This window comes from Delphinus delphis, chromosome 10 (assembly GCF_949987515.2).
Source record: "Delphinus delphis chromosome 10, mDelDel1.2, whole genome shotgun sequence".
NCBI lineage: Eukaryota > Metazoa > Chordata > Mammalia > Artiodactyla > Delphinidae > Delphinus > Delphinus delphis.
In genome coordinates, this window is record NC_082692.2 from 27,738,103 (window position 1) to 27,766,013 (window position 27,911).

A 27,911-nucleotide genomic window follows, 5' to 3' on the forward strand; every position below is an offset into this window, starting at 1 on the left:
TCACCCAAAGTGTCACTGCCTTCACTGATACAACAAAAAATTAGGTTGGGTGAGTGAGGGAGTAGGGAGAGGAAAGTGTCAGGGAGGAGTATGTGGCATCTTTTGTCTATTAAATTATGGAATTACGGGTCATCTAATGGAAACCTGTGGCATGATTAAGCTATACAAAGTTGTCAGGCTCATGTGTATGTCTTTCAAAGAGCTGATAGGATACAGCTCTTTGGGTATCAAAGAATACAACAGCCTAGATATCAAGTTAGCCAAAAGGTCTCCAGCGGAACTGGGCCTTGAGCATTGGAATATATGATTAGATCATAGTGATTTTTTTTCCTATGACACCTGGAAGTAAAAACAGGTCTTATAAACACTTCTAAAACTAGCAGTTCAAACAACATGCATTTACAGAGAGAGCGTATGAGCTCAGCAGACTGCTACTCATTGCGAAGGGTAATAATAAAATATTAATAATTTCCATTTATTGAGTATTATATGTCAGGCATCATAGTAGGTGTTTTATGTACATTATGCTGTTTTCAAAGCAAAATTATGATATGATAATCCACAGTTTACAGAAGAGAAATCTGTAGATCAGAGAAGATTTTTCAAGAACTGATGGTTTCCAAAGACTGTGCTCTTATCCAATAAGCTATAGAAAGTTGGCACCGGGAAGTAAAGGTCACAGAAAGGTGAGCCACAGAAGTTCAGCTCTAAGGTAGGATCTTCGTTACCTTCACAGTGATTAACCAGTCTTCAGTGGTTATTATAGAAATACTAGGCCAAAAAGGCAGCATCCAGATTTTAGTTTGCATCAGAAGAGAAGAGGGCTGGCCAGGGAGTGAGGGTATGCTTTACTTACTTGTGTTAAAAGCTACATGGGAACCAAATAATGTCAAAAACAATGTCCGATAACTGGCAATGAAATTGGAAGCTATTGGTGTGAAAAATTCTGGTTTGGAATTGTACTGACTTAGGTTTACTTGCACAGCCAGAACTTTCTAAAACAGAAATAGATGTAATATATATTGTGCTCTAACCTTCTCTGTACATTTCTTCTTCCTACAGACAAAGCAGATACTTCATCCTGCTCTGAAAACAAACAGTAAGTGATAACTCATTTATTTAAACGTGAACATTTTATTTGTCAATCATTTTTATTTTGCCAACGGTAAAGTTATATATTTAACAAATGTACCCATGATTTTCAAACTTTATGGATAGTTATTGAGACAATGATCTTGAATTAATTCTACTCTCACTATGTCAAGTTGAAACAAATGCATTTTTTACATCTCATTCTAAAATGGATAATAGAAATAGTTCCCGTGTTTATGATCTTGAAACAAGTATAGTAGAACTATATTGAATAGAAAACAATGTAAAATATGACAATTTGTATATATTGTATATTCTTCCATGTTAGTGATTTTTACTATGAACATATTGTATACTGTTGTATATTAACACAGGAATTGTTAAAATAAGGATAGAGTGTCTCCATTGAGCTACAAAATGTTTGATTTTCCCAGTTGAAACTATGTTTTCCTTTCAATGTGCATTGACTTGGACATCATAATTGGTTGAAGGTTAATTTCTGCCATTACTTAAGAACTTACCAGGACTTCCCTGGTGGCGCAGTGGTTAAAAATCTGCCTGCCAATGCAAGGGACACGGGTTTGAGCCCTGGTCTGGGAAGATCCCACATGCCGCGGAGCAACTAAGCCCGTGGGCCACAGCTACTGAGCCTGAGCTCTAAAGCCCGCGAGCCACAACTACTGAGTCTGTGTGCTACAACTATGGAAACGCCTAGAGCCCGTGCTCCACAACAAGAGAAGCCACCGCAATGAGAAGTCCGCGCACCGCAACGAAGAGCAGACCCTGCTCGAGGCCACTAGAGAAAGCCCGCACGCAGCAACAAAGACCCAACGCAGCCAAAATAAATAAATATAAATAAATAAATAAAGGAACTTACCATTGGCATAGGTTAATTAACTCTTATAGGCCTCAATTCCTTCATCCGTAAAACACCACCATACCTGCGAAGGTAAGAGAGTGAAATTAGACATTGTATTTTGCCCTACACTGTCAATAAATGTTCATTCCTCTCCCTTTGATAATCACACTATTGAGAAGAAAGGCAATACATGGAAGAGGTACCAATTGTCCACTATTTACAAATCAATAAGGCCTGAGATGTACTGCAGATAAACAGTTTAGAATTTTCTTTTCCTCCAAGAATTTGGGGGTAGCAATTGCATAGGAAGACAGTTAATCTAGGCAGTATTCCTTTAATTTACAAAGTGAGTAATTTTTATATGATGAATGGTGGGGAAGAGAATATGAATGCTTCCTAAACTTCATGTTCTTTTTGATTCATCTAAAGGACCAAGGATTTTTTGACACATTGAGAAAGCACAGTGTGGGCAACCCAATGCTGAGTGTCTTTTAAAAAGTTAATGAAGATATTAAGTAACCTTTGTACCCAATCATGGATTCAGCAAATTCGAACAGGCTAGATTTTCAATATATTAGTTCTATTTGTATTTTTTCTATACTTGGAAATTTGAAAATATAGACAGTGTAAGGAATAAAATAAACATAACTTCTAATGCCTCCATTGGAGAAATAACTACTACTAAAGTATTTGTACATTTCTGTGTTATCACAACCCTGAAATCTTGATTAGAGTTGTGTATAATTAAAAGGACAAGAAGTCTACTTTTCATAGACAAGAGGAAAAAAACTAAGAAATGGTATACACTGAAAATAACCTTTGCCCTAAAATTGAAATGAATAATCAATGCAAGATCATAATTAACTGTGGCGAAATCTGTTTTCTTCCATATTTTCTTTCTGATGGGCTGAGGAGCAATAGAAGTGGGCAGAAAGAAGTGGTATGTCCCTCACCTTTATAGGTATAATTCAAGTGCAACAGTCAAGTTCTTCAGCTTATTTTTTATTGTCCCTCTCAGAGACAAGGTTGGTTCTATCATGATTCTACTGGCACCATATGACAGTCCTCTCTTGTTACATTACTTATAAATTTGGGAATCACGGCTCCTTTGAGATAACCAAGATCATTACATTAGTTCTTCCCTCCTAGTTAGAGGTCCATGTACTACATGTTTCAATGTAGACCTTTGTTCTCTTTGACTTACTTCCTAGCAATGGCTTCACTCCCAGTTGTGCTGTTTCTGGCTACTGTGCTGCTACCATCTTTCCCCACCGAAGCAAAGGTAAGGTTAAAGTGGAAAAATCTTTCCAGAGCTATCCAGGCAGCTCTGTGGGATGGCAAGGCACTTTGAGAGCAGAAGTAATGAGAGTGTCTAGTACATCACAGAGCACTCCTTGGTAGCTCAGAGCACTTAACGTAATTATCTAGATGAAAGTTCAAGGATGAGCAGTCCAGTACAGCAGCTATCTGTCACACAGGGCTATTAAAGACTTGAAATGTGGCTTTTCCAAAACAAGATGTGCTGTAGGTATAAATTACACACCAGATTTCAAAGATTTAGTCCAAAAAAAGAAAAATATTGCATTATTTTTATATGGAGTACATGATATTTTGGAAAATTAATGCATTAGGTCCTTAGGGCTGTTGTAGGAAATTAACACAAGTTTGGTGGCTTAGCCCAATGGAAATTTATTCTCTCACAGTTCTGGAGACCAGAAGTCTGAAATCAAGGTATCAGCAGGGCCATGCTCCCTCTGGAGGATCTAGGAGGGAGTCTGTTCCATGGCCCTCTCCCAGCTTCTGGTGGCTTCCACCAATCCTTGGCTTGTGGCTACATCACTGAAATCTCTGCCTCCATCTTCACATCACCTTCTCCTCTTGTATCTCTTATAAAGACACGTGCCACTGGATTTATTTTTCATTCAGTATTGGCCCCTGCCTTAGGAACGTACAAGTAGGCAGGAAAAATGGACGCACAATGAGATCATGGTGATAAAATGTGGTCAGACCTATGTTCACAGTATTTGCAGAGCTTTGAAGGGGACTCAGTATTGGGGGAGCAGAGAATGACTTATTCCAAGGTGTCAGGGGAAGATCAACCAAGGACCCTGTCTATTCAGACTTACACTTCAAAATCTTACTCATGCTGGGACTTCTCTGGTGGCACAGTGGTTAAGAATCTGCCTGCCAATGCAGGGGACACAGGTTCATCCGGGAAGATCCCACATGCCACAGAGAAACTAAGCCCATGTGCCACAACTACTGAAGCCCGCACGCCTAGAGCCCGAGCTCCGCAACAAGAGAATCCACAACAATGAGAAGCCTGCACAGTGCAAAGGAGACCCAACACAGCCAAAAATTTAAAAAAAATAAATTGATTTAAAAAAAAAATCTTGCTCATGTAACATCAGCCTTTTGTGTAAATGTAGGCTATCAAATTGCTAGACCTTGTGGGAGCAATTCACACACCCTACTCCACCTCCAGGTTTAGGATCCATCCCCCCCAACACACACACACACACACACACACACACACACACACACAAAGATACACCAAAAATATCAGCACCTGATTTAATACCTTATCAATTATATTTCTGTCTCTAAAAGGAACAAAGTCAGCAATAGTCCATTCACTGGATGGCTTTACTCCCTCCAAATGGCCTTGGAGATTTTTTTAATGGGGTCTTTTGAGCGACCCTATAAAATCTACCTATAACAGGTAGATTCACCCACAGCCAACATCGTCCTCAATGGTGAAAAACTGAAACCATTTCCACTAAGATCAGGAACAAGACAGGGTGCTCACTCTCATCACAATTATTCAACATAGTTTTGGAAGTTTTAGCCATAGCAGTCAGAGAAGAAAAAAAAACAAAAGGAATCCAAATCGGAAAAGAGGTAGAACTGTTACTGTTTGCTGATGACATGATACCATGCATAGAGAATCCTAAAGATGCTACCAGAAAACTACTAGAGCTAATCAATGAATTTGGTAAAGCAGCAGGATACAAAATTAATGTACAGAAATCTCCTGCATTCCTATACACTAATGATGAAAAATCTGAAAGTGAAATCAAGAAAACACTCCCATTTGCCATTGCAACGAAAAGAATAAAATATCTAGGAATAAACCTACCTAAGGAGACAAAAGACCTGTATGCAGAAAACTATAAGACACTGATGAAAGAAATGAGAGATGGTACAAACAGATGGAGAAATATACCAAGTTCTTGGATCGGAAGAATCAACATTGTGAAAATGACTCTACTACCCAAAGCAATCTACAGATTCAATGCAATCCCTATCAAACTACCAATGGCATTTTTCACAGAACTAGAACAAAAATTGCACAGTTTGTATGGAAACACAAAAGACCCCAAATAGCCAAAGCAATCTTGAGAAAGAAAAACGGAGCTGGAGGAATCTGGCTCCCTGACTTCAGACTATACTACAAAGCTACAGGAATCAAGGCAGTATGGTACTGGCACAGAAACAGAAAGATACATCAATGGAACAGGATAGAAAGCCAGAGATAAACCCACATATATATGGTCACCTTATCTTTGATAAAAGAGGCAAGAATATACAATGCAGAAAAGACAGCCTCTTCAATAAGTGGTGCTGGGAAAACTGGACAGCTACATGTAAAAGAAAGAAATTAGAGCACTCCCTAACACCATACACAAAAATAAACTCAAAATGGATTAAAGACCTAAGTGTAAGGCCAGACACTGTAAAACTCTTAGAGGAAAACATAGTAAGAACAGTCTTTGACATAAATCACAGCAAGATCCTTTTTGACCCACCTCCTAGAGAAATGGAAATGAAAACAAAAATAAACAAATGGGACCTAATGACACTTCAAAGCTTTTGCACAGCAAAGGAAACCATAAACAAGACCAAAAGACAACCCTCAAAATGGGAGAAAATATTTGCAAATGAAGCAATGGACAAAGGATTAATCTCCAAAATGTATAAGCAGCTCAATAACAAAAAAACAAACAACCCAATCCAAAAATGGGCAGAAGACCTAAACAGACATTTCTCCAAAGAAGATATACAGATTGCCAACAAACACATGAAAGGATGCTCAACATCACTAATCATTAGAGAAATGCAAACCAAAACTGCAATGAGATATCACCCCACACCAGTCAGAATGGCCATCATCAAAAAATCTAGAAACAATAAATGCTGGAGAGGGTGTGGAGAAAAGGGAACCCCCTTGCACTGTTGGTGGGAATGTAAATTGAAACAGCCACTATGGAGAACAGTATGGAGGTTCCTTAAAAAACTAAATATAGAACTACCATACGACCCAGCAATCCCACTACTGGGCATATACCCTAAGAAAACTATAATTCAAACAGAGACATGTACCACAATGTTCATTGCAGCTCTATTTACAATAGCCAGGACATGGAAGGAACATAAGTGTCCATTAACAGATGAATGGATAAAGAAGATGTGGCACATATATACAATGGAATATTACTCACCCATAAAAGAAACGAAATTGAGTTATTTGTAGTGAGGTGGATGGACCTAGAGTCTGTCATACAGAGTGATGTCAGAAAGAGAAAAACAAATACCGTATGCTAACACATATATATATGGAATCTAAAAAAAAATGGTTCTGAAGAACCTAGGGGCAGGATAGGAATAAAGACACAGACATAGAGAATGGACTTGAGGACACAGGGAGGGAGAATGGTAAGCTGGGACGAAGTGAGAGAGTGGCATGGACATATATACACTACCAAATGTAAAACAGTTAGCTAGTGAGAAGCAGCCCCATGGCACAGGGAGATCAGCTCTGTGCTTTGTGACCACCTAGAGGGATGGAATAGGGAGGGTGGGAGGGAGATGCAAGAGGGAGGGGATATGGGGATATATGTATACATTTAGCTGATTCACTTTGTTGTACAGCAGCAACTAACACAACAATGTAAAGCAATTATACTCCAATAAAGATGTTAAAAAAATAAAACAGGTAGAATCATTTTACTAGAATACTGAATGCACTTCAACTGAACCTCAACATTCTTTCTCTAAATACATTCTAAATATATTCTTTCTCTAAAAATAGATACCATGTCAGGTCAAAGTTCCCCTTAAAGTCTAGGATGAGTCTTGAGGTCCGCTCTTACCCCACTGCTGCAGCCTGATTGAATGTGGATGAATCTGCCTTCATGTTCTTATTGTATACCTTTGTACACAATATTAGAAAATATAAAACATTATCACTTGTATGTCTAGAAAAATCACACTGAGAGTTCCCTTGAAACTAGAAATTGGCATTTGTGGCCTCAGAGGAGTTTTTAATTTGTCATGCCATGAATTCCATTCCCATTCTCAAAACTTCAAACTACTTTTTTCCTATTTGTCATTGCCTTGGATCAGTTCATTGACAGTGCTTAACAACTCATAGTGGCTTGAACTGAACACTTTGTAAAGTCATCTCAGAGCCCCTGAATTAACTTATTCACTCTTAAATGCAATTTTCAAAAATGTTTAAAAAAAAAACCCTAATTTTATTTCCCTGTAGGATCCATCCTTTACTGCGCTGTTAACCACTCAAACGTAAGTCCAAAGAGAGATTGTAAATAAACACAATGAACTAAGGAAATCAGTCTCTCCACCTGCCAGCAACATGCTAAAGATGGTAAGAAGCAAGAATATAAATAAAGTGGTGTGAACCAGCAGTGGTAAGAGCAGGCAGCTAACTGGCATCTCTTAAGACTCTTGTGGCTTACAAAGTTCTGTCTCTATTTTTCTACTTCATTTAGCTCTGTCATGGGCAGGGCAGAAATGAATTTTCCTTTATAATGGTTAAATAACTTGTCAAGATTACAGGGCTCTTAAGCTGGGAAGGCAGAATTTAGAAGCCAGATCTTCAGGCATCAAATATGAAGGTGTTACATTTTTGGTTCACTATCTTCCCTAGTCGAAAATAAAGAAATCTCCTATCCTTCAGGATCGATGCCATTTAGGGAAAATAACACCCCATTTCCCAGGGAATAGTCCATAAAAGCTAGACATCTCCCATGTGGACACAGTGGGCTACAAATGGAATTGGCAATAAACGAGGTCAGCTTATTACTACTGAAATATAGTCAGACTATCTCACATGTTAGTATTTAGAGCAGCAACATTATTAAAAATCTTAGGTGTGGCTGCTATGCTATCATAGTCAGATAATGTATTAGGTATTTCTCTCGTTAGACATACCTGTGGACTTGTCTTTGTGTGGAAACTGGCACTGGGACAGATAAAGACACACGCACACACATACACACAAACAAAAAGGTACTTTAATACCAATGACAATTAGATAATACATCTACAGAAGTTTTAAAGTAATGCAAATCAGCCTACCAATCAGATTTTAAAGCATATACTTCATTGGAATTGAATCTTTGTGTATTTTGTTTTTCTTGTGACATTTAGGAATGGAGCAGAGAAGCAACAGCAAATGCTCAGAAGTGGGCAAACAAGTGCACTTTAGAACACAGTAATCCAGATGACCGGAAGACCAGTATGTAAATGAGTCAATGTTTGTTGAATAAATGAGCAAATAAAATATTAGACAAATAAAATAGGATAGACCATTCTGGGGCATTGTATTCAGAAGACTTTGTGAATAAATGTTGCTTATATGGCTGTACTTTTAAAATTAAAGTATCTGTATAGAGAGAGATATGATAAGTACTATTTCATGCTTGTTGATTATTTACATTATGCAAATTATTTCTTAAGCAGCATCTCATTTGTTCCTCTTGATCAGCTCATGGTGAACAGGTCATGCATAATCATTTTCCCGATTTTAAAGATTAAAAAGTAAGGATGTGGAAGGAATGAATTATGCAAGAACACAACTGGTAGGAGTATCACATACTGGAAAGTTAACCAGGCTTCCTGATTTCTCACCCTTTGCCCTTTTTGTGATATTGTGTAGCTGTCTGGTGTTTTGAAATCAGATTATTTTGCATTCACAAAATGTGTTAAAATATGTTGAACTGTTCCTGAATTTTACTCTAAAAATATTTAAGCTTTTTTTAATCAGGATGAATATTTTGGGTGTGTTGACTCATTTTTTAAAGTTTTGATAACAAATTGTCAAGTATTTTGTATAGACTGTGTACCTATAAAGCATAGAATAATACATTAGACTCAAAAAAACTTGAAGACGTATCTTACCAAGGATCATAAAAGCCATGAGAGAAAAAAAAACTTCTATTCACAAACCTTACATAAAATATTTTACATTATCAAGCATGATATACACATAGGTAAGCCCAATTTAAAGGTAGTGAATAACTTACCTGTTATTTCAGTAGAATTGTTCTTGTTTATATTGTTGATGCAAACATTATGATGAAATTACAACAGGAGGCGACTGTGTTCAGTAGAACATTGGAAAATGGTCTTAAAGATCCAAGTCTACTGTGTTTCTAAGTTTCTGTCTTTCCTTATTAAAGGAGATATCCAAAAACATTTTATACTTTCTTTAAGCAGCACGTAAACATTATATTTCAAGTCACCAAAACGTAAATATTAAGAGAGGGCTGAAAAGGGTAACGTGTCTGGACCTCAAGGCACTTCTTTCTTCTTTAAATTAATTTTACTCTGGTAAGAACACCTTTTTTTTTTTTTTTTAGTTTTTAAAAAATTTTATGCTGCTAAGAACACTTAACATGAAATCTACCCTCTCAAGAAATGTTTAAGTGTATGATACAATATTGTTGATTGTAGGTGCCATGCTGTCCATCAGATATCTAGAAATTATCTTGCTTACCAGAAAGTTTATGCCCATTGATTAGTAACTCCCCATTCCTCCTTCCCCCCAGCCCAGCAGCCACCATTCCACTCTTTGATTCTATGAATTTGACTATTTGAGATACTTCATACTGATAGAATCAGGCACTCGTTTTCTGTGACTAGCTTATTTCACTTAGCAAAATATCCTCAAGGTTCATTCATGTTGCTGCATGTTGCAGAATTTCCTTCTTTTCTAAGGATGGATGATATTCCATTGTGTGTATATACCACATTTTGTTTATCCGTTCATCTGCTGATGGACATTTAGGTCATTTCCACATCTTGGCTATCATGAATAGTGCTGCAGTGAACATGAGAATGTAAATATCTCTTCAAGATCTTGACTTCAATTCTTTCGGATAAATACTCAGAAGTGGAATTGCTGGATCATTTGGTAGCTCTACTTTCAATTTTTTGAGGAACCTCCCTACTGTTGCCTACAACAGCTACTTATGTTTTATTCTCACCAACAGCGTACAAGAATTCCAATTTCTCTTGCTGTCTTTTGTTTTTTGAGAACAGACATCCTGACAGGTGTAAGGTTATATCTCATTGTGGTTTTGATCTGCCTTTTTCTGATGATTAGTGACACTGAGCACCTTTTCATATACCTGTTGGTCATTTGTACATCTTTTTTGGAGAAATGCTGTTCAAGTCCATTTTGCTCAAGAAAGATTCTTAAGTCGTTTCCTCAGGCAGCCCCCAGAAAAGATGGATCTCTGACAGTCCATCCAATTCTTTCCCTCCCCAGGGAGAGGCTAAGAGCTGGAGTATTTTGTTTGTTCACTCTGTGCTGAACCAGGAAAGGAGGATACGGCAACTGCCAGCCCAAATATCTGTCTCTGTTCTCACTAGCCGCAGGCAGCGAGTTTATGCTAGGTCTTGATAGCATTCCAAAACAGGCAAGTCAGGAGCCAGTCTTTCAGGCAGCCTCTGGAAAATGTGTGGCATCAGATGACCAAACCAGCTTCTTCCCTCCCCAGGGAGAAGTAGGCAGCTGAGGTTTTTGTCGGCTTGCTCTGTGCTGAGCTGGGGAGAAGGGCTATGGCATCTACCAATCCAAACTGCCATCTCAGTTCTCCCCCAGGGAACGAGATTGCGCTCCAGGACTGGCAAGAAAGATGCCAGTTCTTTGGGTAGCCCCAGAGAAACTGGACCACTGGACACATTGATCAACTCTGCCTCCCAGGGAAGAAAGGAAAAAAATGAAAGGATTTTTCATTTGCTTGCTCTGTGCTGAGCCAGAGGGAGGAGTTATGGTGTCTAGCAGCCCAAACACCATCTCCACTCACCACCTCCAAGACTAGCAAGACAGAAGCCAGCCCTCTGGGGCGTCCCCTTGGAAACGTTGGGTTGCTGGACACATGAGCCAACTCTTTCCCTCCCCTGGGAGAAGCTGGGAGTTAGAGGGTCTCTTCCTGATTGTATGGCACGGTGCTGAGGGTAGGGATTCTCGCCAGAGGGTTTTCCAATCTCCCTAGAGGCTTCAGTGAGTCTGGTTTCATATCCCTCAGGGTCAGGAAGCCTTTAGTTTTGTTTCTGGATTTCTGACAAGGGCAATTTGTTCATGAATTGTTGCTGAATCAGTGTGTGTGTATTGGGGAAAGGAGAGTCCAGGGCTTCCTACCTCACCATTCTGCTGATGTCACCCTCTGCAAGGTCCTTCCTGCCTAACTCTCTGAGGAGACATTATGACTCCTCAGAGAGTTATAATATAACTGGAAGTTATAATATACAGTTATAATATAACTGGAAGTTATAATATACAGTTATAATATAACTGTAAGTTATATATAGCTCTCCTCAGAGAGTTATAACTGTAAGTTATATAACATTATATAACTATAATGTCACATTGTGACATTATGACTCATGGATTAAGGGAAGAGCTACAAGTTTTGAACACCTTCCTGATGTCAGTTGACTCTTGATTGGGACTCTTAAAGACTGCCCGTAAACCTTTTTTTCTCAAAGTTTATGCAAATTCATAATCATAAATATTTATTCTGGCTCCTATATGTGAAAAATCTCTGCTGAGGGTGGGTAAGAGGAGAGAAAAAATAAAATTTGGTTGTTGCCTTGCGTAAGCTAACAATACAAAGCTGAGAGCACACACATTATACCTGTAAAGAATTGAGCATGAAAAAGAATGCATCTTTGACAACCCACAGGGAGAAGGATTTTGTTTGGTTTGGTTTGGTTTTGATTTTTATTGAAATATAGTTAATTTACAATGTTGCGATAGCTTCAGGTGTACAGCAAGGTGATTCAAATATACATATATATATATTTTTTACATTCACTTCCATTATAGGTTATTATAAGATATTGAGTATAGTTCCCTGTGCTATACAGTAGGTCCTTGTTAGAATAAATTCTTCTCAACCTATTCAAAGTTTGCATATTGTGGCCAGCCCAGTGGGCTAGGTAGATCTGTCTTCTATTCAGCTTTACAGTTGATAAGGAATGGAAGCATCTTTTTCATGTATTAACAGTTAGCAAATACAGGCACTGAGTTTGAAGAGCAACATCCTTGTGTTCATGTAGTTGACTTCTCTTGCCACGGCATGCTTTTTTGTTTTCTTCATGAATGATCTGTTCACACTTAGGTACAAAATGTGGTGAGAATCTCTACATGTCAAGTGACCCTACGGCCTGGTCAGATGCAATCCAAAGCTGGTTTGAAGAACACCACAATTTTGTCTATGGTGCAGGACCAAAGAGCTCCAGTGCAATTGTTGGACATTATACCCAGGTAACCAGAACAAATGAAAAACTTCTGCCACAGATGCTCTAACAGAGAAAGCTTCTCCAAATGATGACCAACACCAATGTTCAATCTGGGGGAAGGGCTTGAGTATAATAGAGTCCTGGCATTTGGCTGGTATTTCATCTAAAACTGTCATTTTCTTTTTTTTTTCATGGGCTGCAAAATTCTTGGCAGGGAAGTACACTCTGTACTTTTCCAACATTATAAATGGATACACGAAATTTAATATTTTTAAAGTTTGTGACTTTGTTTCAGTAGTTTAAATATTTCCATAAGGTATACGGCTACAAACTATAAGAGTCACTTTTTTTTCTTTCTTTTTAAATATCTGGCTGCGTTGGGTCTTTGCTGGTGCGCGCAGGCTTTCTCTAGTTGTCGTGACCGGGGGCTACTCTTCACTGCAGTGTGCGGGCTTCTCATTGCAGTGGATTCTCTTGTTGTGGAGCACGGGCTCTAGGCACGCGGGCTTCAGTAGTTGTAGCATGCGGGCTCAGTAGTCGTGGCACGTGGGCTTAGTTGCCCCGAGGCATGTGGGATCTTCCGGGACCAGGGATGGAACCCGTGTCCCCTGCATTGGCAGATGGGTTCTTAACCACTGCACCACCAAGGAAGTGCCAAGAATCACTTTTTGTTTTACATTTGCTATTATTTGTTTTCCCAGTATTTTCCCCTCTTCCTTAATGTATTCTTACATATTTCCTTATGCATTTGTAGCTTGTTTGGTACTCATCTTTCCGTGTTGGATGTGGAATTGCCTACTGTCCCAATCAGGAGAGCCTAAAATACTACTATGTTTGCCAGTACTGTCCTGCATAAGTATATACTTTAAAGTTTAATACCAATAATTCCATCGGCAATTTAATATTTTAAAATAATCTTACATTTACCCAATCAAAATAAAAAAGCATATTTTAATAAAGAGAAGGGATAAACCTTTGGAAATACTGCTTAAGGTAAGATACATTCAACTTATCAGAGAAGAGACCAAGTTCTCATTTCCAAGAGTAAAATCTGAAACTCTCTTTCCTCAATTATGAAGTCATGTCTTTTCTCTCAATTGCCTTTCCCCAGGGCTCAAGGTTATTCTCTGGGCACATGTAGTATGCCTTTCTCTAGACTTGATGTCATCAGTTCTCACTAATTTCACACCCTAGGTGGGTGGAAGCTTGATGGTAAAGCAAGAGGCAGTAGTGGAGTGGAAAATAAGGGATAGTAAATTGTGATTTCAGCCCTTTCTGCTGAAACGTTCCTATTCTTACTTATCTTGAAAACCATATATGTTATTATCATTAGATATGATTCATTCTTCTGGGTCTCAAAGGTTTTTCAAGAGATCTTTAATATATGTTAGAGTCCAGAAGAAGGAAACATCTTAAGCTTTTGTTTCTCAGAAGTTTTCACCAAAAACTCCATAATGAACAATTCCTTACAGTCTTTATTTGTAACAGGAAACATGCTCTTTCATTAAGCAAAACGTTTTAAGTTCTCCACAACAAATCCTATGGATAAACTAAAGACCTAACCTCAACATATCTGCTAGTCTTAATTTCTTTTAAAATTTGAAGTTCTTTACCACTACAGGCAGGGAGGCCCCAAACCAAGCCTCATATAGGATTTATTTGATACTATAGATGACCCAGGGATATGGGTCTCCAGTTTGAGAAATATGACCTCCAAAGTCATTTTCCTGAAAACAGCTATTAGAGTTTAGTAGAAAGAATAGATAGGTCATTTGGGGAAGGACAACATGGGCCTAGGAAGACCCTGAGCTCACCTCCTCCCATGCACACACTGAATCTACACCTACATATAAAGAAATTGCCCCCGAAGTTGATTTAACAGCTTCTGCAGATAGAAGGACCACATAGAAATTAGTAGGAAAGATGGAGACACTGTATCCATGGGAACCCCACCCCCATTTTAGTGATCTGCAGTAGGAGGGATATAGCTGAGGGGCTTGAGAACAGACTCACCTGCCCTGGGACACAGCAAAAAAAAACCCCAGCAATTTAAAAAGCATTCAGACTATACAGAAGGAAAATCCATCTACTAACCCGAGAGCTTCTTCCAAATGAACAGGGAACTGCTGGAGCCCTCCCCAGAGTCGAAGGCACCAGTGAGCACCATTGTTTGGTCCCCCTGGGACTCCCCCCAGTGCACACCTTCCCCAGCTGCAGCCCTAGCCATCCCACCAAGGCAGCCGTTAAGCACAGTGCTCTCCAGGGACTTCCTCTAGCCTGGCCCATTCCAGCTCAAGCTGGTCTGCTAAAGCCACCAGTCACAAGCAGTCACAGGGGATGCTCTTACACAAGGCCACTCCTTCAAGACCAAGAGCGGTAGCTGTTTAGCCTAAATCATAGAAAAAAACCCAAAATTTAGCAACTATACTCCAACAAAAAATTTTTTTTAAATAATAATAAAAACAAAATTCAAACAAAATGAGGAGACAGGAATATGTTCCAAATGAAAGAACAGAATATAACCACAGGAAAACACTCTAATGAAATGGAGATAAGTAATTTACCTGATAGAGTTCAAAGAAATGGTTATAGGATGCTCACTGAACTAGGGAGAATAATGGAAGAACACAATAAGAATTTCAGCAAAGACTTAAAAAATAAAAGAACCAATCAGAAATGAAGAATATAGGAACTGAAATAAAAAATACACTCAAGAGAATCAATAGCAGACTATATGATACAGAAGAACAGATAAGCGATCTGGAAGCTAGAATAGTGAAAAATCACCCAATGAGAACAGCAAAAAGAAGACAGAATTTTTTTTTAAATGAGGAGAGTTTAAGGTACCTCTGGGACAACAGCAAGCTACCAACAGCTAGGGGTCCCAGGAAGATAAGAGAGAGAAAGGAACAGAAAACATTAAAAAAAAATAATGCCTGAAATCTTCCCTAACCTGAAAAAGGAAACAGACATCCAGGTACAGGAAGCTAAGAGAGTCCCGAACAAGATGAACCTAGAGTTATACCAAGACATAATTAAAACGGCAAAAGTTAAAGAGGAAATTTTTAAGGCAACAAGAGAAAAACAACTAATCACACAGAAGAGAAACCCCATAAGACTCTCAGCTGGTTTCCAGGAGAAACTTTATAGGCTGGAAGGGAGTGGTAGGATATATTTAAAGTTCTGAAAAAACAAAACCAAAAAAAGCTTACAACCTGGAATATTCTGTTCAGCAAGGTTATCATTCAGAATTGAAGGATAGATAAAGAGTTTCCCAGACAAGCAAAACTAAAAAAGTTCATCATCACTAAACTGGCCTTACAAGAAATGTTAAAGGGTCTTCTTTAAGCAGAAAAGCAAAGGCCACAACCAGAAACAGAAAACACATATGAAAGAATAAATCTCACTGGTAAAGGCAAATATATAGTAATGGCAGTGGATCAGCCACTTAAAAAGCTAGTATGAAGTTTAAAAGACAAAAGTGCTACTATCAATTGTAACTGCAACAAGTAGTGAAGGACTACACAAGGTAAAAAAATGTAAAATATGACATAAAAATCATAAAACAGATGGGGGTAGTAAAAATTTAGTGCTTTTAGAAAGCCTTCGAACTTAAGTGACTATCAGCTTAAAACAGCTATAGATACAGACTGATATATATGAACCTCATGTTAAGTACAAAATAAAAACCTACAATGGATACACAAAAAACAATGAAAAAGAAGTCCAAAGCTAACACTAAAGGAATCCATCAAACCACAAGAGATGTACAGATGGTAACTGGAATTACTGTGGTGATTTCATAATGTATAAAAATATCAAACCACTATGTTGTACACGTGAAACTAATAGAATATTGTGTGTCAAGTATAACTTAATAAAAAAATTGATAGACCCTCGGAGAATGCATCCAAACTCACTGCCTGGCTGTGAGAGGGGAGGCATCGGGAACCAGGCATCTGGAGTGAGAGCTGAAGTGAATAATGAGGAAAGCGGGAGTGACAGAACCTCAAGAACACTTTTGTGTCTACGTCACAATCTTTCCAAGCCTTTCCAAGGCTACCACATGGACAGCCATGTTCTGTGCAGGAAGACAGATTCAAATACATCACTTTGGGCCCTTGGCTCCCTTGACACTACTGAGATTTGCATTCCCATGTATTTTCCGATGAATTAGATAAATTTAACAGCCAATAGGATAATCATCATCGATGACTTACAAGTTAGTCACTGTAATTGACTACACCCAGGCTATTGGCGTTTATCAAAACTTTTTAATCTCACGTTCCTTTTTCGGTAAACATAAAAATCTCTCACGCACTACCTCTGGAAACTCATAAACCTTCCCCAGCTCTCCCTGACCCACAAATACACGCACCACAAACTACTTAAATAGCACAATGCCATCTCGAAATTAAAATATATATATATTGGAGCTTTACTGTCCCTAGTTCATATTAGAGGAATTAGGGTATTTATCCTCTTTCAAATATAAAATTATATTGCAACATTGAGTATTCTTTTTCATACTGCAACCTCCTGCCCCCAGGATCTTTCCCCGTCTCTCAAAGTGATATATTTATCCCTAGCCAGCTGTCTGCGGGGCACGGCCTTACCAATCTGACCAAGTCTACCGGGAGATGAAAAGTGTATTGCTGCAAAGAAGTTATCTGGATGCTTTAGACTAGTTATGCCAGTATAGCTGCCCAGCCTGAAGAAGTAGAGTCAAGGAGATGGGTCGATGTGTGTGAAGTAATTTCTTAATTTGGATGTTATGTAAATTACATGTTGGGAATTGTAATTTTTCAGTTTTGTTTTGTTGTTGTTTTTTTTTTTTTTTGGCCTGGTGGTGCAGCTTGTGGGATCTTAGTTCCCCCACCTAAGGGGTCGAACCTGGGACCACAGCAGTGAAGGCCCAGAATCCTAGCCATTGGACCACCAGGGAATTCCCCTCAGTTTTGCTAACAGAACTAAAAACGTTACATATATACTTATATATATTTAGTGATTGATGTTGCCCTTGGCAACTAAACAGTAAAGTGAAAAATATTTGACAGTGTGTATTTTACATTACAGTGGTAATAATGTGAGTAAAAAGAGTACCCCTTACCAACAAGGAACACCTTGTGCCAGTTGCCCTGATAACTGTGACAGTGGACTATGCAGTAAGTTTGAAGTGATTAACTTGCTATTATAATCAAGAATTGATGTTTCATTTTCTTTTTATGGATAAAGAAATCTCCCAAAGTAACCAATTTAAATAACATATTTATGCCAAGACAAAAAGACTACCCAACTGAGTGTGTTTAAGTAAACATTTTACACATTTCAATAACCTACATATTCTCTGTAATGAAAAAAATACAGGCATACCTCAGAGACGTTGTTACAGATCACTGAAAGAAAGAAAATATGGCTATTAAGCGAGTCACACAAATTTTTGGTTTCCCAGTGCACATGAAAGCTATGTTTACACTATACTGTAGTCTGTGAAGTGTGCAATAGTATTATGTCTAAAAAAAACAATGTACATTAAATTAAAAATAATGCTTTTGGAAAAATTGCACCAATAGGCTTGCTCAATGTAGGGTTGCCACAAACCTTCAATTGTAAAAAACACAATATCTGCAAAGTACCGTAAAGTGAAATGCAATACAATGAGGTATGCCTATATTACCATATATAAGATAATGAAACATCTAGCATCCATTTGTTTCTGTGACCTCGCAGAGCTCATTAATAACTATACATTCGGGGCTTACCTGGTGGCGCAGTGGTTGGGAGTCCGCCTGCCGATGCAGGGGACACGGGTTCGTGCCCCGGTACGGGAAGATCCCACATGCCGAGGAGCAGCTAGGCCCGTGAGCCATGGCCACTGAGCCTGCGCGTCCGGAGCCTGCGCTCCACAACGGGAGAGGCCACGACAGTGAGAGGCCCACATACTGAAAAAAAAACAAAAAAAACAAAAAAAACCAAAACTATACATTCATGCTTCTGATAATTTCATCAATGTTAATGTCATTACACCAAAGGTAGTATTTTGAAAGCATAAAAATGTATAAATCTAAGGATGTGAGACCACATTGTGTCTCAGTCTATACAGGCAAACTGAATGTTTCTTTTGTGCAAATGAGTTCCTCATGCTGATTACTGCATTTTTTTCTAAAGTATAATTGGAAGCATGGTGATTAACATAATAAATGATCACTTGCCCTATAATTTACTCATGGTTTTGTGCACACTTTTAATGACAAAGTCCAACCTGTATATGATATGGGTTCATAGAATCCAAGATATTGTTGCAAAAGGAGGGAATAAAATGTCATATGTGTCATTTCTAAAGTTATCATGATCTGAAGTAAAAATAGCTATTGGTTTTTTATAGTTGGGATATTTTTATTAAAATTATTATGGGGCTTCCCTGGTGGCGCCGTGGTTGAGAATCTGCCTGCCGATGCGGGGGTCACGGGTTTGTGCCCCCGTCTGGGAGGATCTCACATGCCGCGGAGCGGCTGGGCCCGTGAGCCATGGCCGCTGAGCCTGCATGTCCGGAGCCTATGCTCCGCAACGGGAGAGGCCACAACACTGAGAGGCTCGCGTACCACAAAAAAAAAAAAAAAATTATTATGAACAATAGAGTTGACTCATTCCCTGAGACTTTTACCTTTCAAATGCATTCACCTTTAGTCAGCATTCTTTCTTACTGAATTATAGAGCTATAATTCAGAATATTGATGATGTCAAAACTATAAATTAACTAAAGGAAAAAAATCAGCTAAAAAAACATGGAATAGGCTTCCGGGAAGATGGCGGAAGAGTAAGACGTGGAGATCATCTTCCTCCCCACGGATACACCAGAAATACATCTACATGTGGAATAACTCCCACAGAACACCTACTGAACGCTGGCAGAAGACCTAAGGCTTCCCAAAAGGCAAGAAACCCCCCACGTACCTGGGTAGGGCAAAAGAAAAGAGAATAAACAGAGACAAAAGGATAGGGACGGGACCTGCACCAGTGGGAGGGAGCCGTGAAGGAGAAAAAGTTTCCACACACTAGGAAGCCCCTTCGCGGGCGGAGACTGCGGGTGGCGCAGGGGGAAAGCTTCGGAGCTGCGTAGGAGAGCACAGCAACAGGGGTGCGGAGAGAAAAGCGGAGAGATTCCCGCACAGAGGATCAGGGCCGACCGGCACTCACCAGTCCGAGAGGCTTCTCTGCTCCCCCACCGGGGCGGGCGAGGCTTGGAGTTGAGGCTCAGGCTTCAGTCGGAGCGCAGGGAGAGGACTGGGGTTGGCGGCATGAACACAGCCTGCAGGGGGTTAATGCACCACGGCTAGCCGGGAGGGAGTCCGGGGAAAACTCTGGACCTGCCAAAGAGGCAAAAGACTTTTTCTTTCCTCTTTGTTTCCTGGTGCGCGAGGAGAGGCGATTAAGAGCGCTGCTTAAAGGAGCTCCAGAGACGGGCGCGAGCCGCGCCTAAACGAGCGCAAACCAGAGACGGGCATGAGACGCTAAGGCTGCTGCTGCCGCCACCAAGAAGCCTGTGTGTGAGCACAGGTTACTATCCACACTCCCCTTCTGGGGAGCCTGTGCAGCCCGCCACTGTCAGGGCCCCGGGATCCAGGAACAATTTCCCCGGGAGAACGCCCGGAGCGCCTCACGCTCGTGCAACGTCACGCCGGCCTCTGCCGCCGCAGGCCCGCCCCGCACGCAGTGCCCCTCCCTCCCCCCCCCGCCCCCCACCCCCACGCCGGCCTGAGCCGGCGACCTACACGCAGAGGCGGGGCCAAATCCAAAGCTGAGGCCCTGGGAGCTGTGAGAACAAAGAAGAGAAAGGGAAATCTCTCCCAGCTGCCGCAGAAGCAGCAGATTAAAGCTCCACAATCAACTTGAGGTACCTGCATCTGTGGAATACATGAATAGAAAACGAATCATCCCAAATTGAGGAGGTGGACTTTGAGAGCAAGATTTATGATTTTTTCCCCTTTTCCTCTTTTTGTGAGTGTGTATGTGTATGCTTCTGTGTGAGATTATGTCTGTATAGCTTTGCTTCCACCATTTGTCCTAGGGTTCTATCCGTCCGTTGTTTTTTTTCTTAATAATTATTTTTTTATTTTAATAACTTTATTATACTTTATCTTACTTTATTTTATTTTACTTTATCTTCTTTCTTTTTTCCCATCCTTCCCTCCTTCCTTCCTTCCTTCCTCCCTCGCTCCCTCCCTCCTTTCTTTCTTTCCTTCTTTCTACTTCTACTAATTCTTTCTTTCTCCTTTTCTCCCTTTTATTCTGAGCCGTGTGGATGAAAGGCTCTTGGTGCTGCAGTCAGGAGTCAGTGCTGTGCCTCTGAGGTGGGAGAGCCAACTTCAGGGCAGTGGTCCACAAGAGACCTCCCAGCTCCACATAATATCAAATGGTGAAAATCTCCCAGAGATCTCCATCTCAACACCAGCACCCAGCTTCACTCAATGACCAGCAAGCTACAGTGCTGAACATCCTATGCCAAACAACTAGCAAGACAGGAACACAACCCCACCCATTACCAGAGAGGCTGCCTAAAATCATAATAAGTCCACAGACACCCCAAAACACACCACCAGACGTGCACCTACCCACCAGAAAGACAAGATCCAGCCTCATCCACCAGAACACAGGCACTAGTCCCCTCCACCAGGAAGCCTACACCATCGACTGAACCAACCTTAGCCACTGGGGACAGATACCAAAAACAACGGGAACTACGAACCTGCAGCCTGCAAAAAGGAGACCCCAAACACAGTAAGATAAGCAAAATGAGAAGACAGAAAAACACACAGCAGATGAAGGAGCAAGATAAAAACCCACCAGACCTAACAAATGAAGAGGAAATGGGCAGTCTACCTGAAAAAAAAAAAAAAAAAAAAAAATTCAGAATAATGATAGTAAAGATGATCCAAAATCTTGGAAATAGAATGGACAAAATGCAACAAACATTTAACAAGGACCTAGAAGAACTAAAGATGAAACAAACAATGATGAACAACACAATAAATGAAATTAAAAATACTCTAGATAGGATCAATAGCAGAATAACTGAGGCAGAAGAACGGATAAGTGACCTGGAAGATAAAATAGTGGAAATAACTACTGCAGAGCAGAATAAAGAAAAAAGAATGAAAAGAACTGAGGACAGTCTCAAAGACCTCTGGGACAATATTAAACACACCAACATTTGAATTATAGGGGTTCCAGAAGAAGAAGAGAAAAAGAAACTGAGAAAATATTTGAAGAGATTATAGTTGAAAACTTCCCTAATATGGGAAAGGAAATAGTTAATCAAGTCCAGGAAGCACAGAGAGTCCCATACAGGATAAATCCGAGGAGAAATATGCCAAGACACATATTAATCAAACTGTCAAAAATTAAATACAAAGAAAACATATTAAAAGCAGCAAGGGAAAAACAACAAATAACACACAAGGGAATCCCCATAAGGTTAACAGCTGATCTTTTTTTTTTTTTTTTTTTTTTTTTGGTACGCGGGCCTCTAACTGTTGCGGCCTCTCCCGTTGCGGAGCACAGGCTCCGGACGCGCAGGCTCAGCGGCCATGGCTCACGGGCCCAGCCGCTCTGCGGCATGTGGGGTCTTCCCGGACCGGGGCACGAACCCGGGTCCCCTGCATCGGCAAGCGGACCCTCAAGCACTGCGCCACCAGGGAAGCCCAACAGCTGATCTTTCAGCAGAAACTCTGCAGGCCAGAAGGGACTGGCAGGACATATTTAAAGTGATGAAGGAGAAAAACCTGCAACCAAGATTACTCTACCCAGCAAGGATTTCATTCAGATTTGATGGAGAAATTAAAACGTTTACAGACAAGCAAAAGCTGAGAGAGTTCAGCACCACCAAACCAGCTTTACAACAACTGCTAGAGGAACTTCTCTAGGCAAGAAACACAAGAGAAGGAAAAGATCTCCAATAATGAACCCAAAACAATTAAGAAAATGGGAATAGGAACATACATATTGATAATTACCTTAAGTGTAAATGGACTAAATGCTCCCACCAAAAGACACAGATTGGCTGAATCAATACAAAAACAAGACCCATATATTTATTGTCTACAAGAGACCCACTTCAGACCTAGAGACACATACAGACTGAAAGTAAGGGGATGGAAAAAGATATTTCATGCAAATGGAAACCAAAAGAAAGCTGGAGTAGCAATGCTCATATCAGACAAAATAGACTTTAAAATAAAGACTATTAGAAAGACAAAGAAGGGCATTACATAATGATCAAGGGATCAATCCAAGAAGAAGATATAACAATTGTAAATATTTATGCACCCAACATAGGAGCACCTCAATACATAAGGCAAATACTAACAGCCATAAAAGGGGAAATCGACAGTAACACATTCATAGTAGGGCACTTTAACACCCCACTTTCACCAATGGAAAGATCATCCAAAATGAAAATAAATAAGGAAACACAAGCTTTAAATGATACATTAAACAAGATGGACTTAATTGATATGTATAGGACATTCCATCCAAAAACAACAGGATACACATTTTTCTCAAGTGCTCATGGAACATTCTCTAGGATAGATCATATCTTGGGTCACAAGTCAAGCCTTGGTAAATTTAAGAAAATTGAAATTGTTTCAAGTATCCTTTCTGACCACGCTATGAGACTAGATATCAATTACAGGAAAAGATCTGTAAAAAATACAAACACATGGAGCCTAAACAATACACTACTTAATAACGAAGTGATCACTGAAGAAATCAAAGAGGAAATTTAAAAATACCTAGAAACAAATGACAATGGAGACACGACGACCCAAAATCTATGGGATGCAGCGAAAGCAGTTCTAAGAGGGAAGTTTATAGCAACACAATCCTACCTTAAGAAACAGGAAACATCTCAAATAAACAACCTAACCTTGCACATAAAGCAATTAGAGAAAGAAGAACAAAAAAAACCCAAAGTCAGCAGAAGGAAAGAAAACATAAAACTCGGATCAGAAGTAAATGAAAAAGAAATGAAGGAAACAATAGCAAAGATCAATAAAATTAAAAGCTGGTTCTTTGAGAAGATAAACAAAACAGATTAGCCAGACTCATCAAGAAAAAAAGGGAGAAGACTCAAATCAATAGAATTAGAAATGAAAAAGGAGAAGTAACAACTGACACTGCAGAAATACAAAAGATCATGAGAGATTACTACAAGCAACTCTATGCCAATAAAATGGACAACCTGGAAGAAATGGACAAATTCTTGGAAAAACCCAACCTTCTGATACTGAACCAGGAAGAAATAGAAAATGTGAACAGACCAATCACAAGCACTGAAATTGAAACTGTGATTAAAAATCTTCCAACAAACAAACGCCCAGGACCAGATTGCTTCACAGGTGAATTCTATCAAACATTTAGAGAAGAGCTAACACCTATCCTTCTCAAACTCTTCCAAAGTATAGCAGAGGGAGGAACACTCCCAAACTCATTCTACGAGGCCACCATCACCTTGATACCAACACCAGACAAGGATGTCACAAAGAAAGAAAACTACAGGCCAATATCACTGATGAACATAGATGCAAAAATCCTCAACAAAATACTAGCAAATAGAATCCAACAGCACATTAAAAGGATCATACACCATGATCAAGTAGGATTTATTCCAGGAATGCAAGGATTCTTCCATATACGCAAAACAATCAATGTGATAAACCATATTAACAAATTGAAGGAGAAAAACCATATGATCATCTCAATAGATGCAGAGAAAGCTTTCGACAAAATTCAACACCGATTTACGATAAAAACCCTGCAGAAAGTAGGCATAGAGGGAACTTTCCTCAACATAACAAAGGCCATATAGGACAAACCCACAGCCAACATCATCCTCAATGGTGAAAAACTGAAACCATTTCCACTAAGATCAGGAACAAGAAAAGGTTGCCCACTCTCACCACTCTTATTCAAGATAGTTTTGGAAGTTTTAGCCACAGCAATCAGAGAAGAAAAGGAAATAAAAGGAATCCAAATCGGAAAAGAAGAAGTAAAGCTGTCACTGTTGGTAGATGACATGATACTATACATATAGAATCCTAAAGATGCTACCAGAAAACTACTAGAGCTAATCAATGAATTTGGTAAAGTAGCAGGATACAACATTAATGCACAGAAATCTCTGGCATTCCTATACGCTAATGATGAAAAATCTGAAAGTGAAATCAAGAAAACATTCCCATTTACCACTGCAACAAAAAGAATAAAATATCTAGGAGTAAACCTACCTAAGGAGACAAAAGACCTGTATGCAGAAAATTATAAGACACTGATAAAAGAAATTAAAGATGATACAAATAGATGGAGAGATATACCATGTTCTTGGATTGGAAGAATCAACATTGTGAAAATGACTCTACTACCCAAAGCAATCTACAGATTCAATGCAATCCCTATCAAACTACCACTGGTATTTTTCACAGAACTAGAACAAAAATTTCACAATTTGTATGGAAACACAAAAGATCCCGAATAGCCAAAGCAATCTTGAGAACGAAAAATGGAGCTGGAGGAATCTGGCTCCCTGACTTCAGACTATACTACAAAGCTACAGTAATCAAGACAGTATGGTACTGGCACAGAAACAGAAAGATACATCAATGGAACAGGATAGAAAGCCCAGAGATAAACCCATGTACATATGGTCACCTTATCTTTGATAAAGGAGGCAGGAATGTACAGTGGAGAAAGAGAGCCTCTTCAATAAGTGGTGCTGGGAAAACTGGACAGGTACATGTAAAAGTATGAGATTAGATCACTCCCTAACACCATACACAAAAATAAACAAAATGGATTAAAGACCTAAATGTAAGGCCAGAAACTATCAAACTCTTAGAGGAAAACATAGGCAGAACACTCTATGACATAAATCACAGCAAGATCCTTTCTGACCCACCTCCCAGAGAAATGGAAATAAAAACAAAAATAAACAAATGGGACCTAATGAAACTTCAAAGCTTTTGCACAGCAAAGGAAACCATAAACAAGACGAAAAGACAACCCTCAGAATGGGAGAAAATATTTGCAAATGAAGCAAATGACAAAGGATTAATCTCCAAAATTTATAAGCAGCTCATGCAGCTCAATAACAAAAAAACAAACAACCCAATCCAAAAATGGGCAGAAGACCTAAACAGAGATTTCTCCACAGAAGATATATAGACTGCCAACAAACACATGAAGGAATGCTCAACTTCATTAATCATTAGAGAAATGCAAATCAAAAGTACAATGAGATATCATCTCATACCAGTCAGAATAGCCATCATCAAAAAATCTAGAAACAGTAAAAGCTGGAGAGGATGTGGAGAAAAGGGAACCCTCTTGCACTGTTGGTGGGAATGTAAATTGATACAGTGACTGTGGAGAACAGTATGGAGGTTCCTTAAGAAACTAAAAATAGAACTACCATACAACCCAGCAATCCCACTACTGGGCATATACCCTGAAAAAACCATAATTCAAAAAGAGTCATGTACCAAAATGTTCATTGCAGCTCTATTTACAATAGGCAGGAGATGGAAACAACCTAAGTGTCCATCATCGGATGTATGGATAAAGAAGATGTGGCACATATATACAATGGAATATTACTCAGCCATAAAAAGAAACGAAATTAAGCTATTTGTAATGAGGTGGATAGAACTAGAGTCTGTCATACAGCGTGAAGTAAGTCAGAAAGAGAAAGACAAATACCATATGCTAACACATATATATGGAATTTAAGAAAAAAAATGTCATGAAGAACCTAGGGGTAAGACAGGAGTAAAGACACAGACCTACTAGAGAATGGACTTGAGGATATGGGGAGGGGGAAGGGTAAGCTGTTACAAAGCGAGAGAGAGGCATGGACATATATACACTACCAAACGTAAGGTAGATAGCTAGTGGGAAGCAGCCGCATAGCACAGGGAGATCTTCTCAGCGCTTTGTGACCGCCTGGAGGGGTGGGATAGGGAGGGTGGGAGGGAGGAAGACGCAAGAGGGAAGAGAGATGGGAACATATGTATATGTATAACTGATTCACTTTGTTATAAAGCAGAAACTAACACACCATTGTAAAGCAATTATACTTCAATAAAGATGTTAAAAAAAAAGTCAAAATACAAGAGTTCAAAAAGGCAAAAAAAAATAAATAAATAAACCATGGAATATTTCTACCTCTGCTGAGTGCTATATTAGCTAAGGAGCTTGGAATTTATCCTATTAGCAATAAGCACTCAATTGAAAGGTTTTCAGCAAAAGAGTGACAAGATCAGAATCATGTTTGATAAAGAGCTTTCTAGTACTGGTAAGTAGAAACTATTGGATGGAAGTCAGCAAGAAAACTATTGAAAAACATGGATTAAAAAGAAATTGAATGTCTTGACCTCATTACTGGGAAAATGAATGAAGAACAATGGACAGGGCTGAGAGACAAGAAGTAGAATAGCCAGTGTTTGTTACCAGTGCTGGTTGGTGCTGGTCAGAAGTAGAAAAGAAGGAGTTCAGATTGATTCAGTTCCTGGCCTGAATGACTGAGTAGTCAGGGAACCATTCCCCTGGGATTGTGGGAGGGGAATAGTCACCTTGGATCCATTTTGGGTAAGAGGATGAATTTAGTTTGAGATTTGTTGGGTTTGGGGTCCCTGGAGAACATCCAAAAAAGAAACATTAGAAAGCAAGAAGGCATATTATCATTGTTTTACATCTCTATCTTCCCACTGGAATCACTTTCTCCTGAAAGAGAAAGCATTGGTGTCTGAGGCAGTGTGTCCAATAGGATGAAATGATAAGGATGTTCTCTATCATCATGTATCTTACAAGTAGCCACTAGTCACATGTGGTCATTGAACACTGTGGCTGGTAAGATTAAGGAACTAAATTTTTAATTTCGCCTAGCTTAAAATAATTTAAGTTTAAATAGTTCTATGTGTGTAGTAGCTCCTCCCATATTAGATTCTGTAGGTATTTTCATTTTACTCTCTTTGCTAAGGGAGAAAAATAGGTCAATTCATTTTAGAAACATGTCACCAAGTTCAAAATAAAAAGTGATGGATTAATCAGTGAGCTCAACTAAGGCACCTTGTATGTCCCTCAAGAAGTGAAAGGCCCCTTGTGGTGTAAGTGACACTGACTTGTTTGTCCAATCTTACCCACTCATACACTTTGAATATGTGGATTGTTTTGTCGTTACTGAGAAAAATGATAATGAGGTAACTCATCTGTTTTTGTTACAGCCAATTCTTGTGAGTATGAAGATCTCCTTAGTAACTGTGATTCCTTGAAGAAAACAGCTGGCTGTGAACATGAATTGCTCAAGGAAAAGTGCAAGACTACTTGCCTATGTGAAGGCAAAATTTACTGA

At 39.3% G+C, this 27,911-nt stretch overlaps 1 protein-coding gene across 1 annotated transcript; it reads left to right on the forward strand.

Annotated features, from left to right (window-relative positions):
* The first annotated feature begins 1,071 nt into the window (after positions 1–1,071).
* Positions 1,072–27,911, forward strand: CRISP2 (cysteine rich secretory protein 2). The gene is given in 8 exon segments (XM_060021251.1): positions 1,072–1,099; positions 3,163–3,233; positions 7,503–7,619; positions 8,405–8,492; positions 12,385–12,530; positions 13,260–13,375; positions 17,582–17,670; positions 27,784–27,911. Coding segments are annotated over 7 exon segments (753 nt in total). The 5' UTR covers positions 1,072–1,099; positions 3,163–3,164.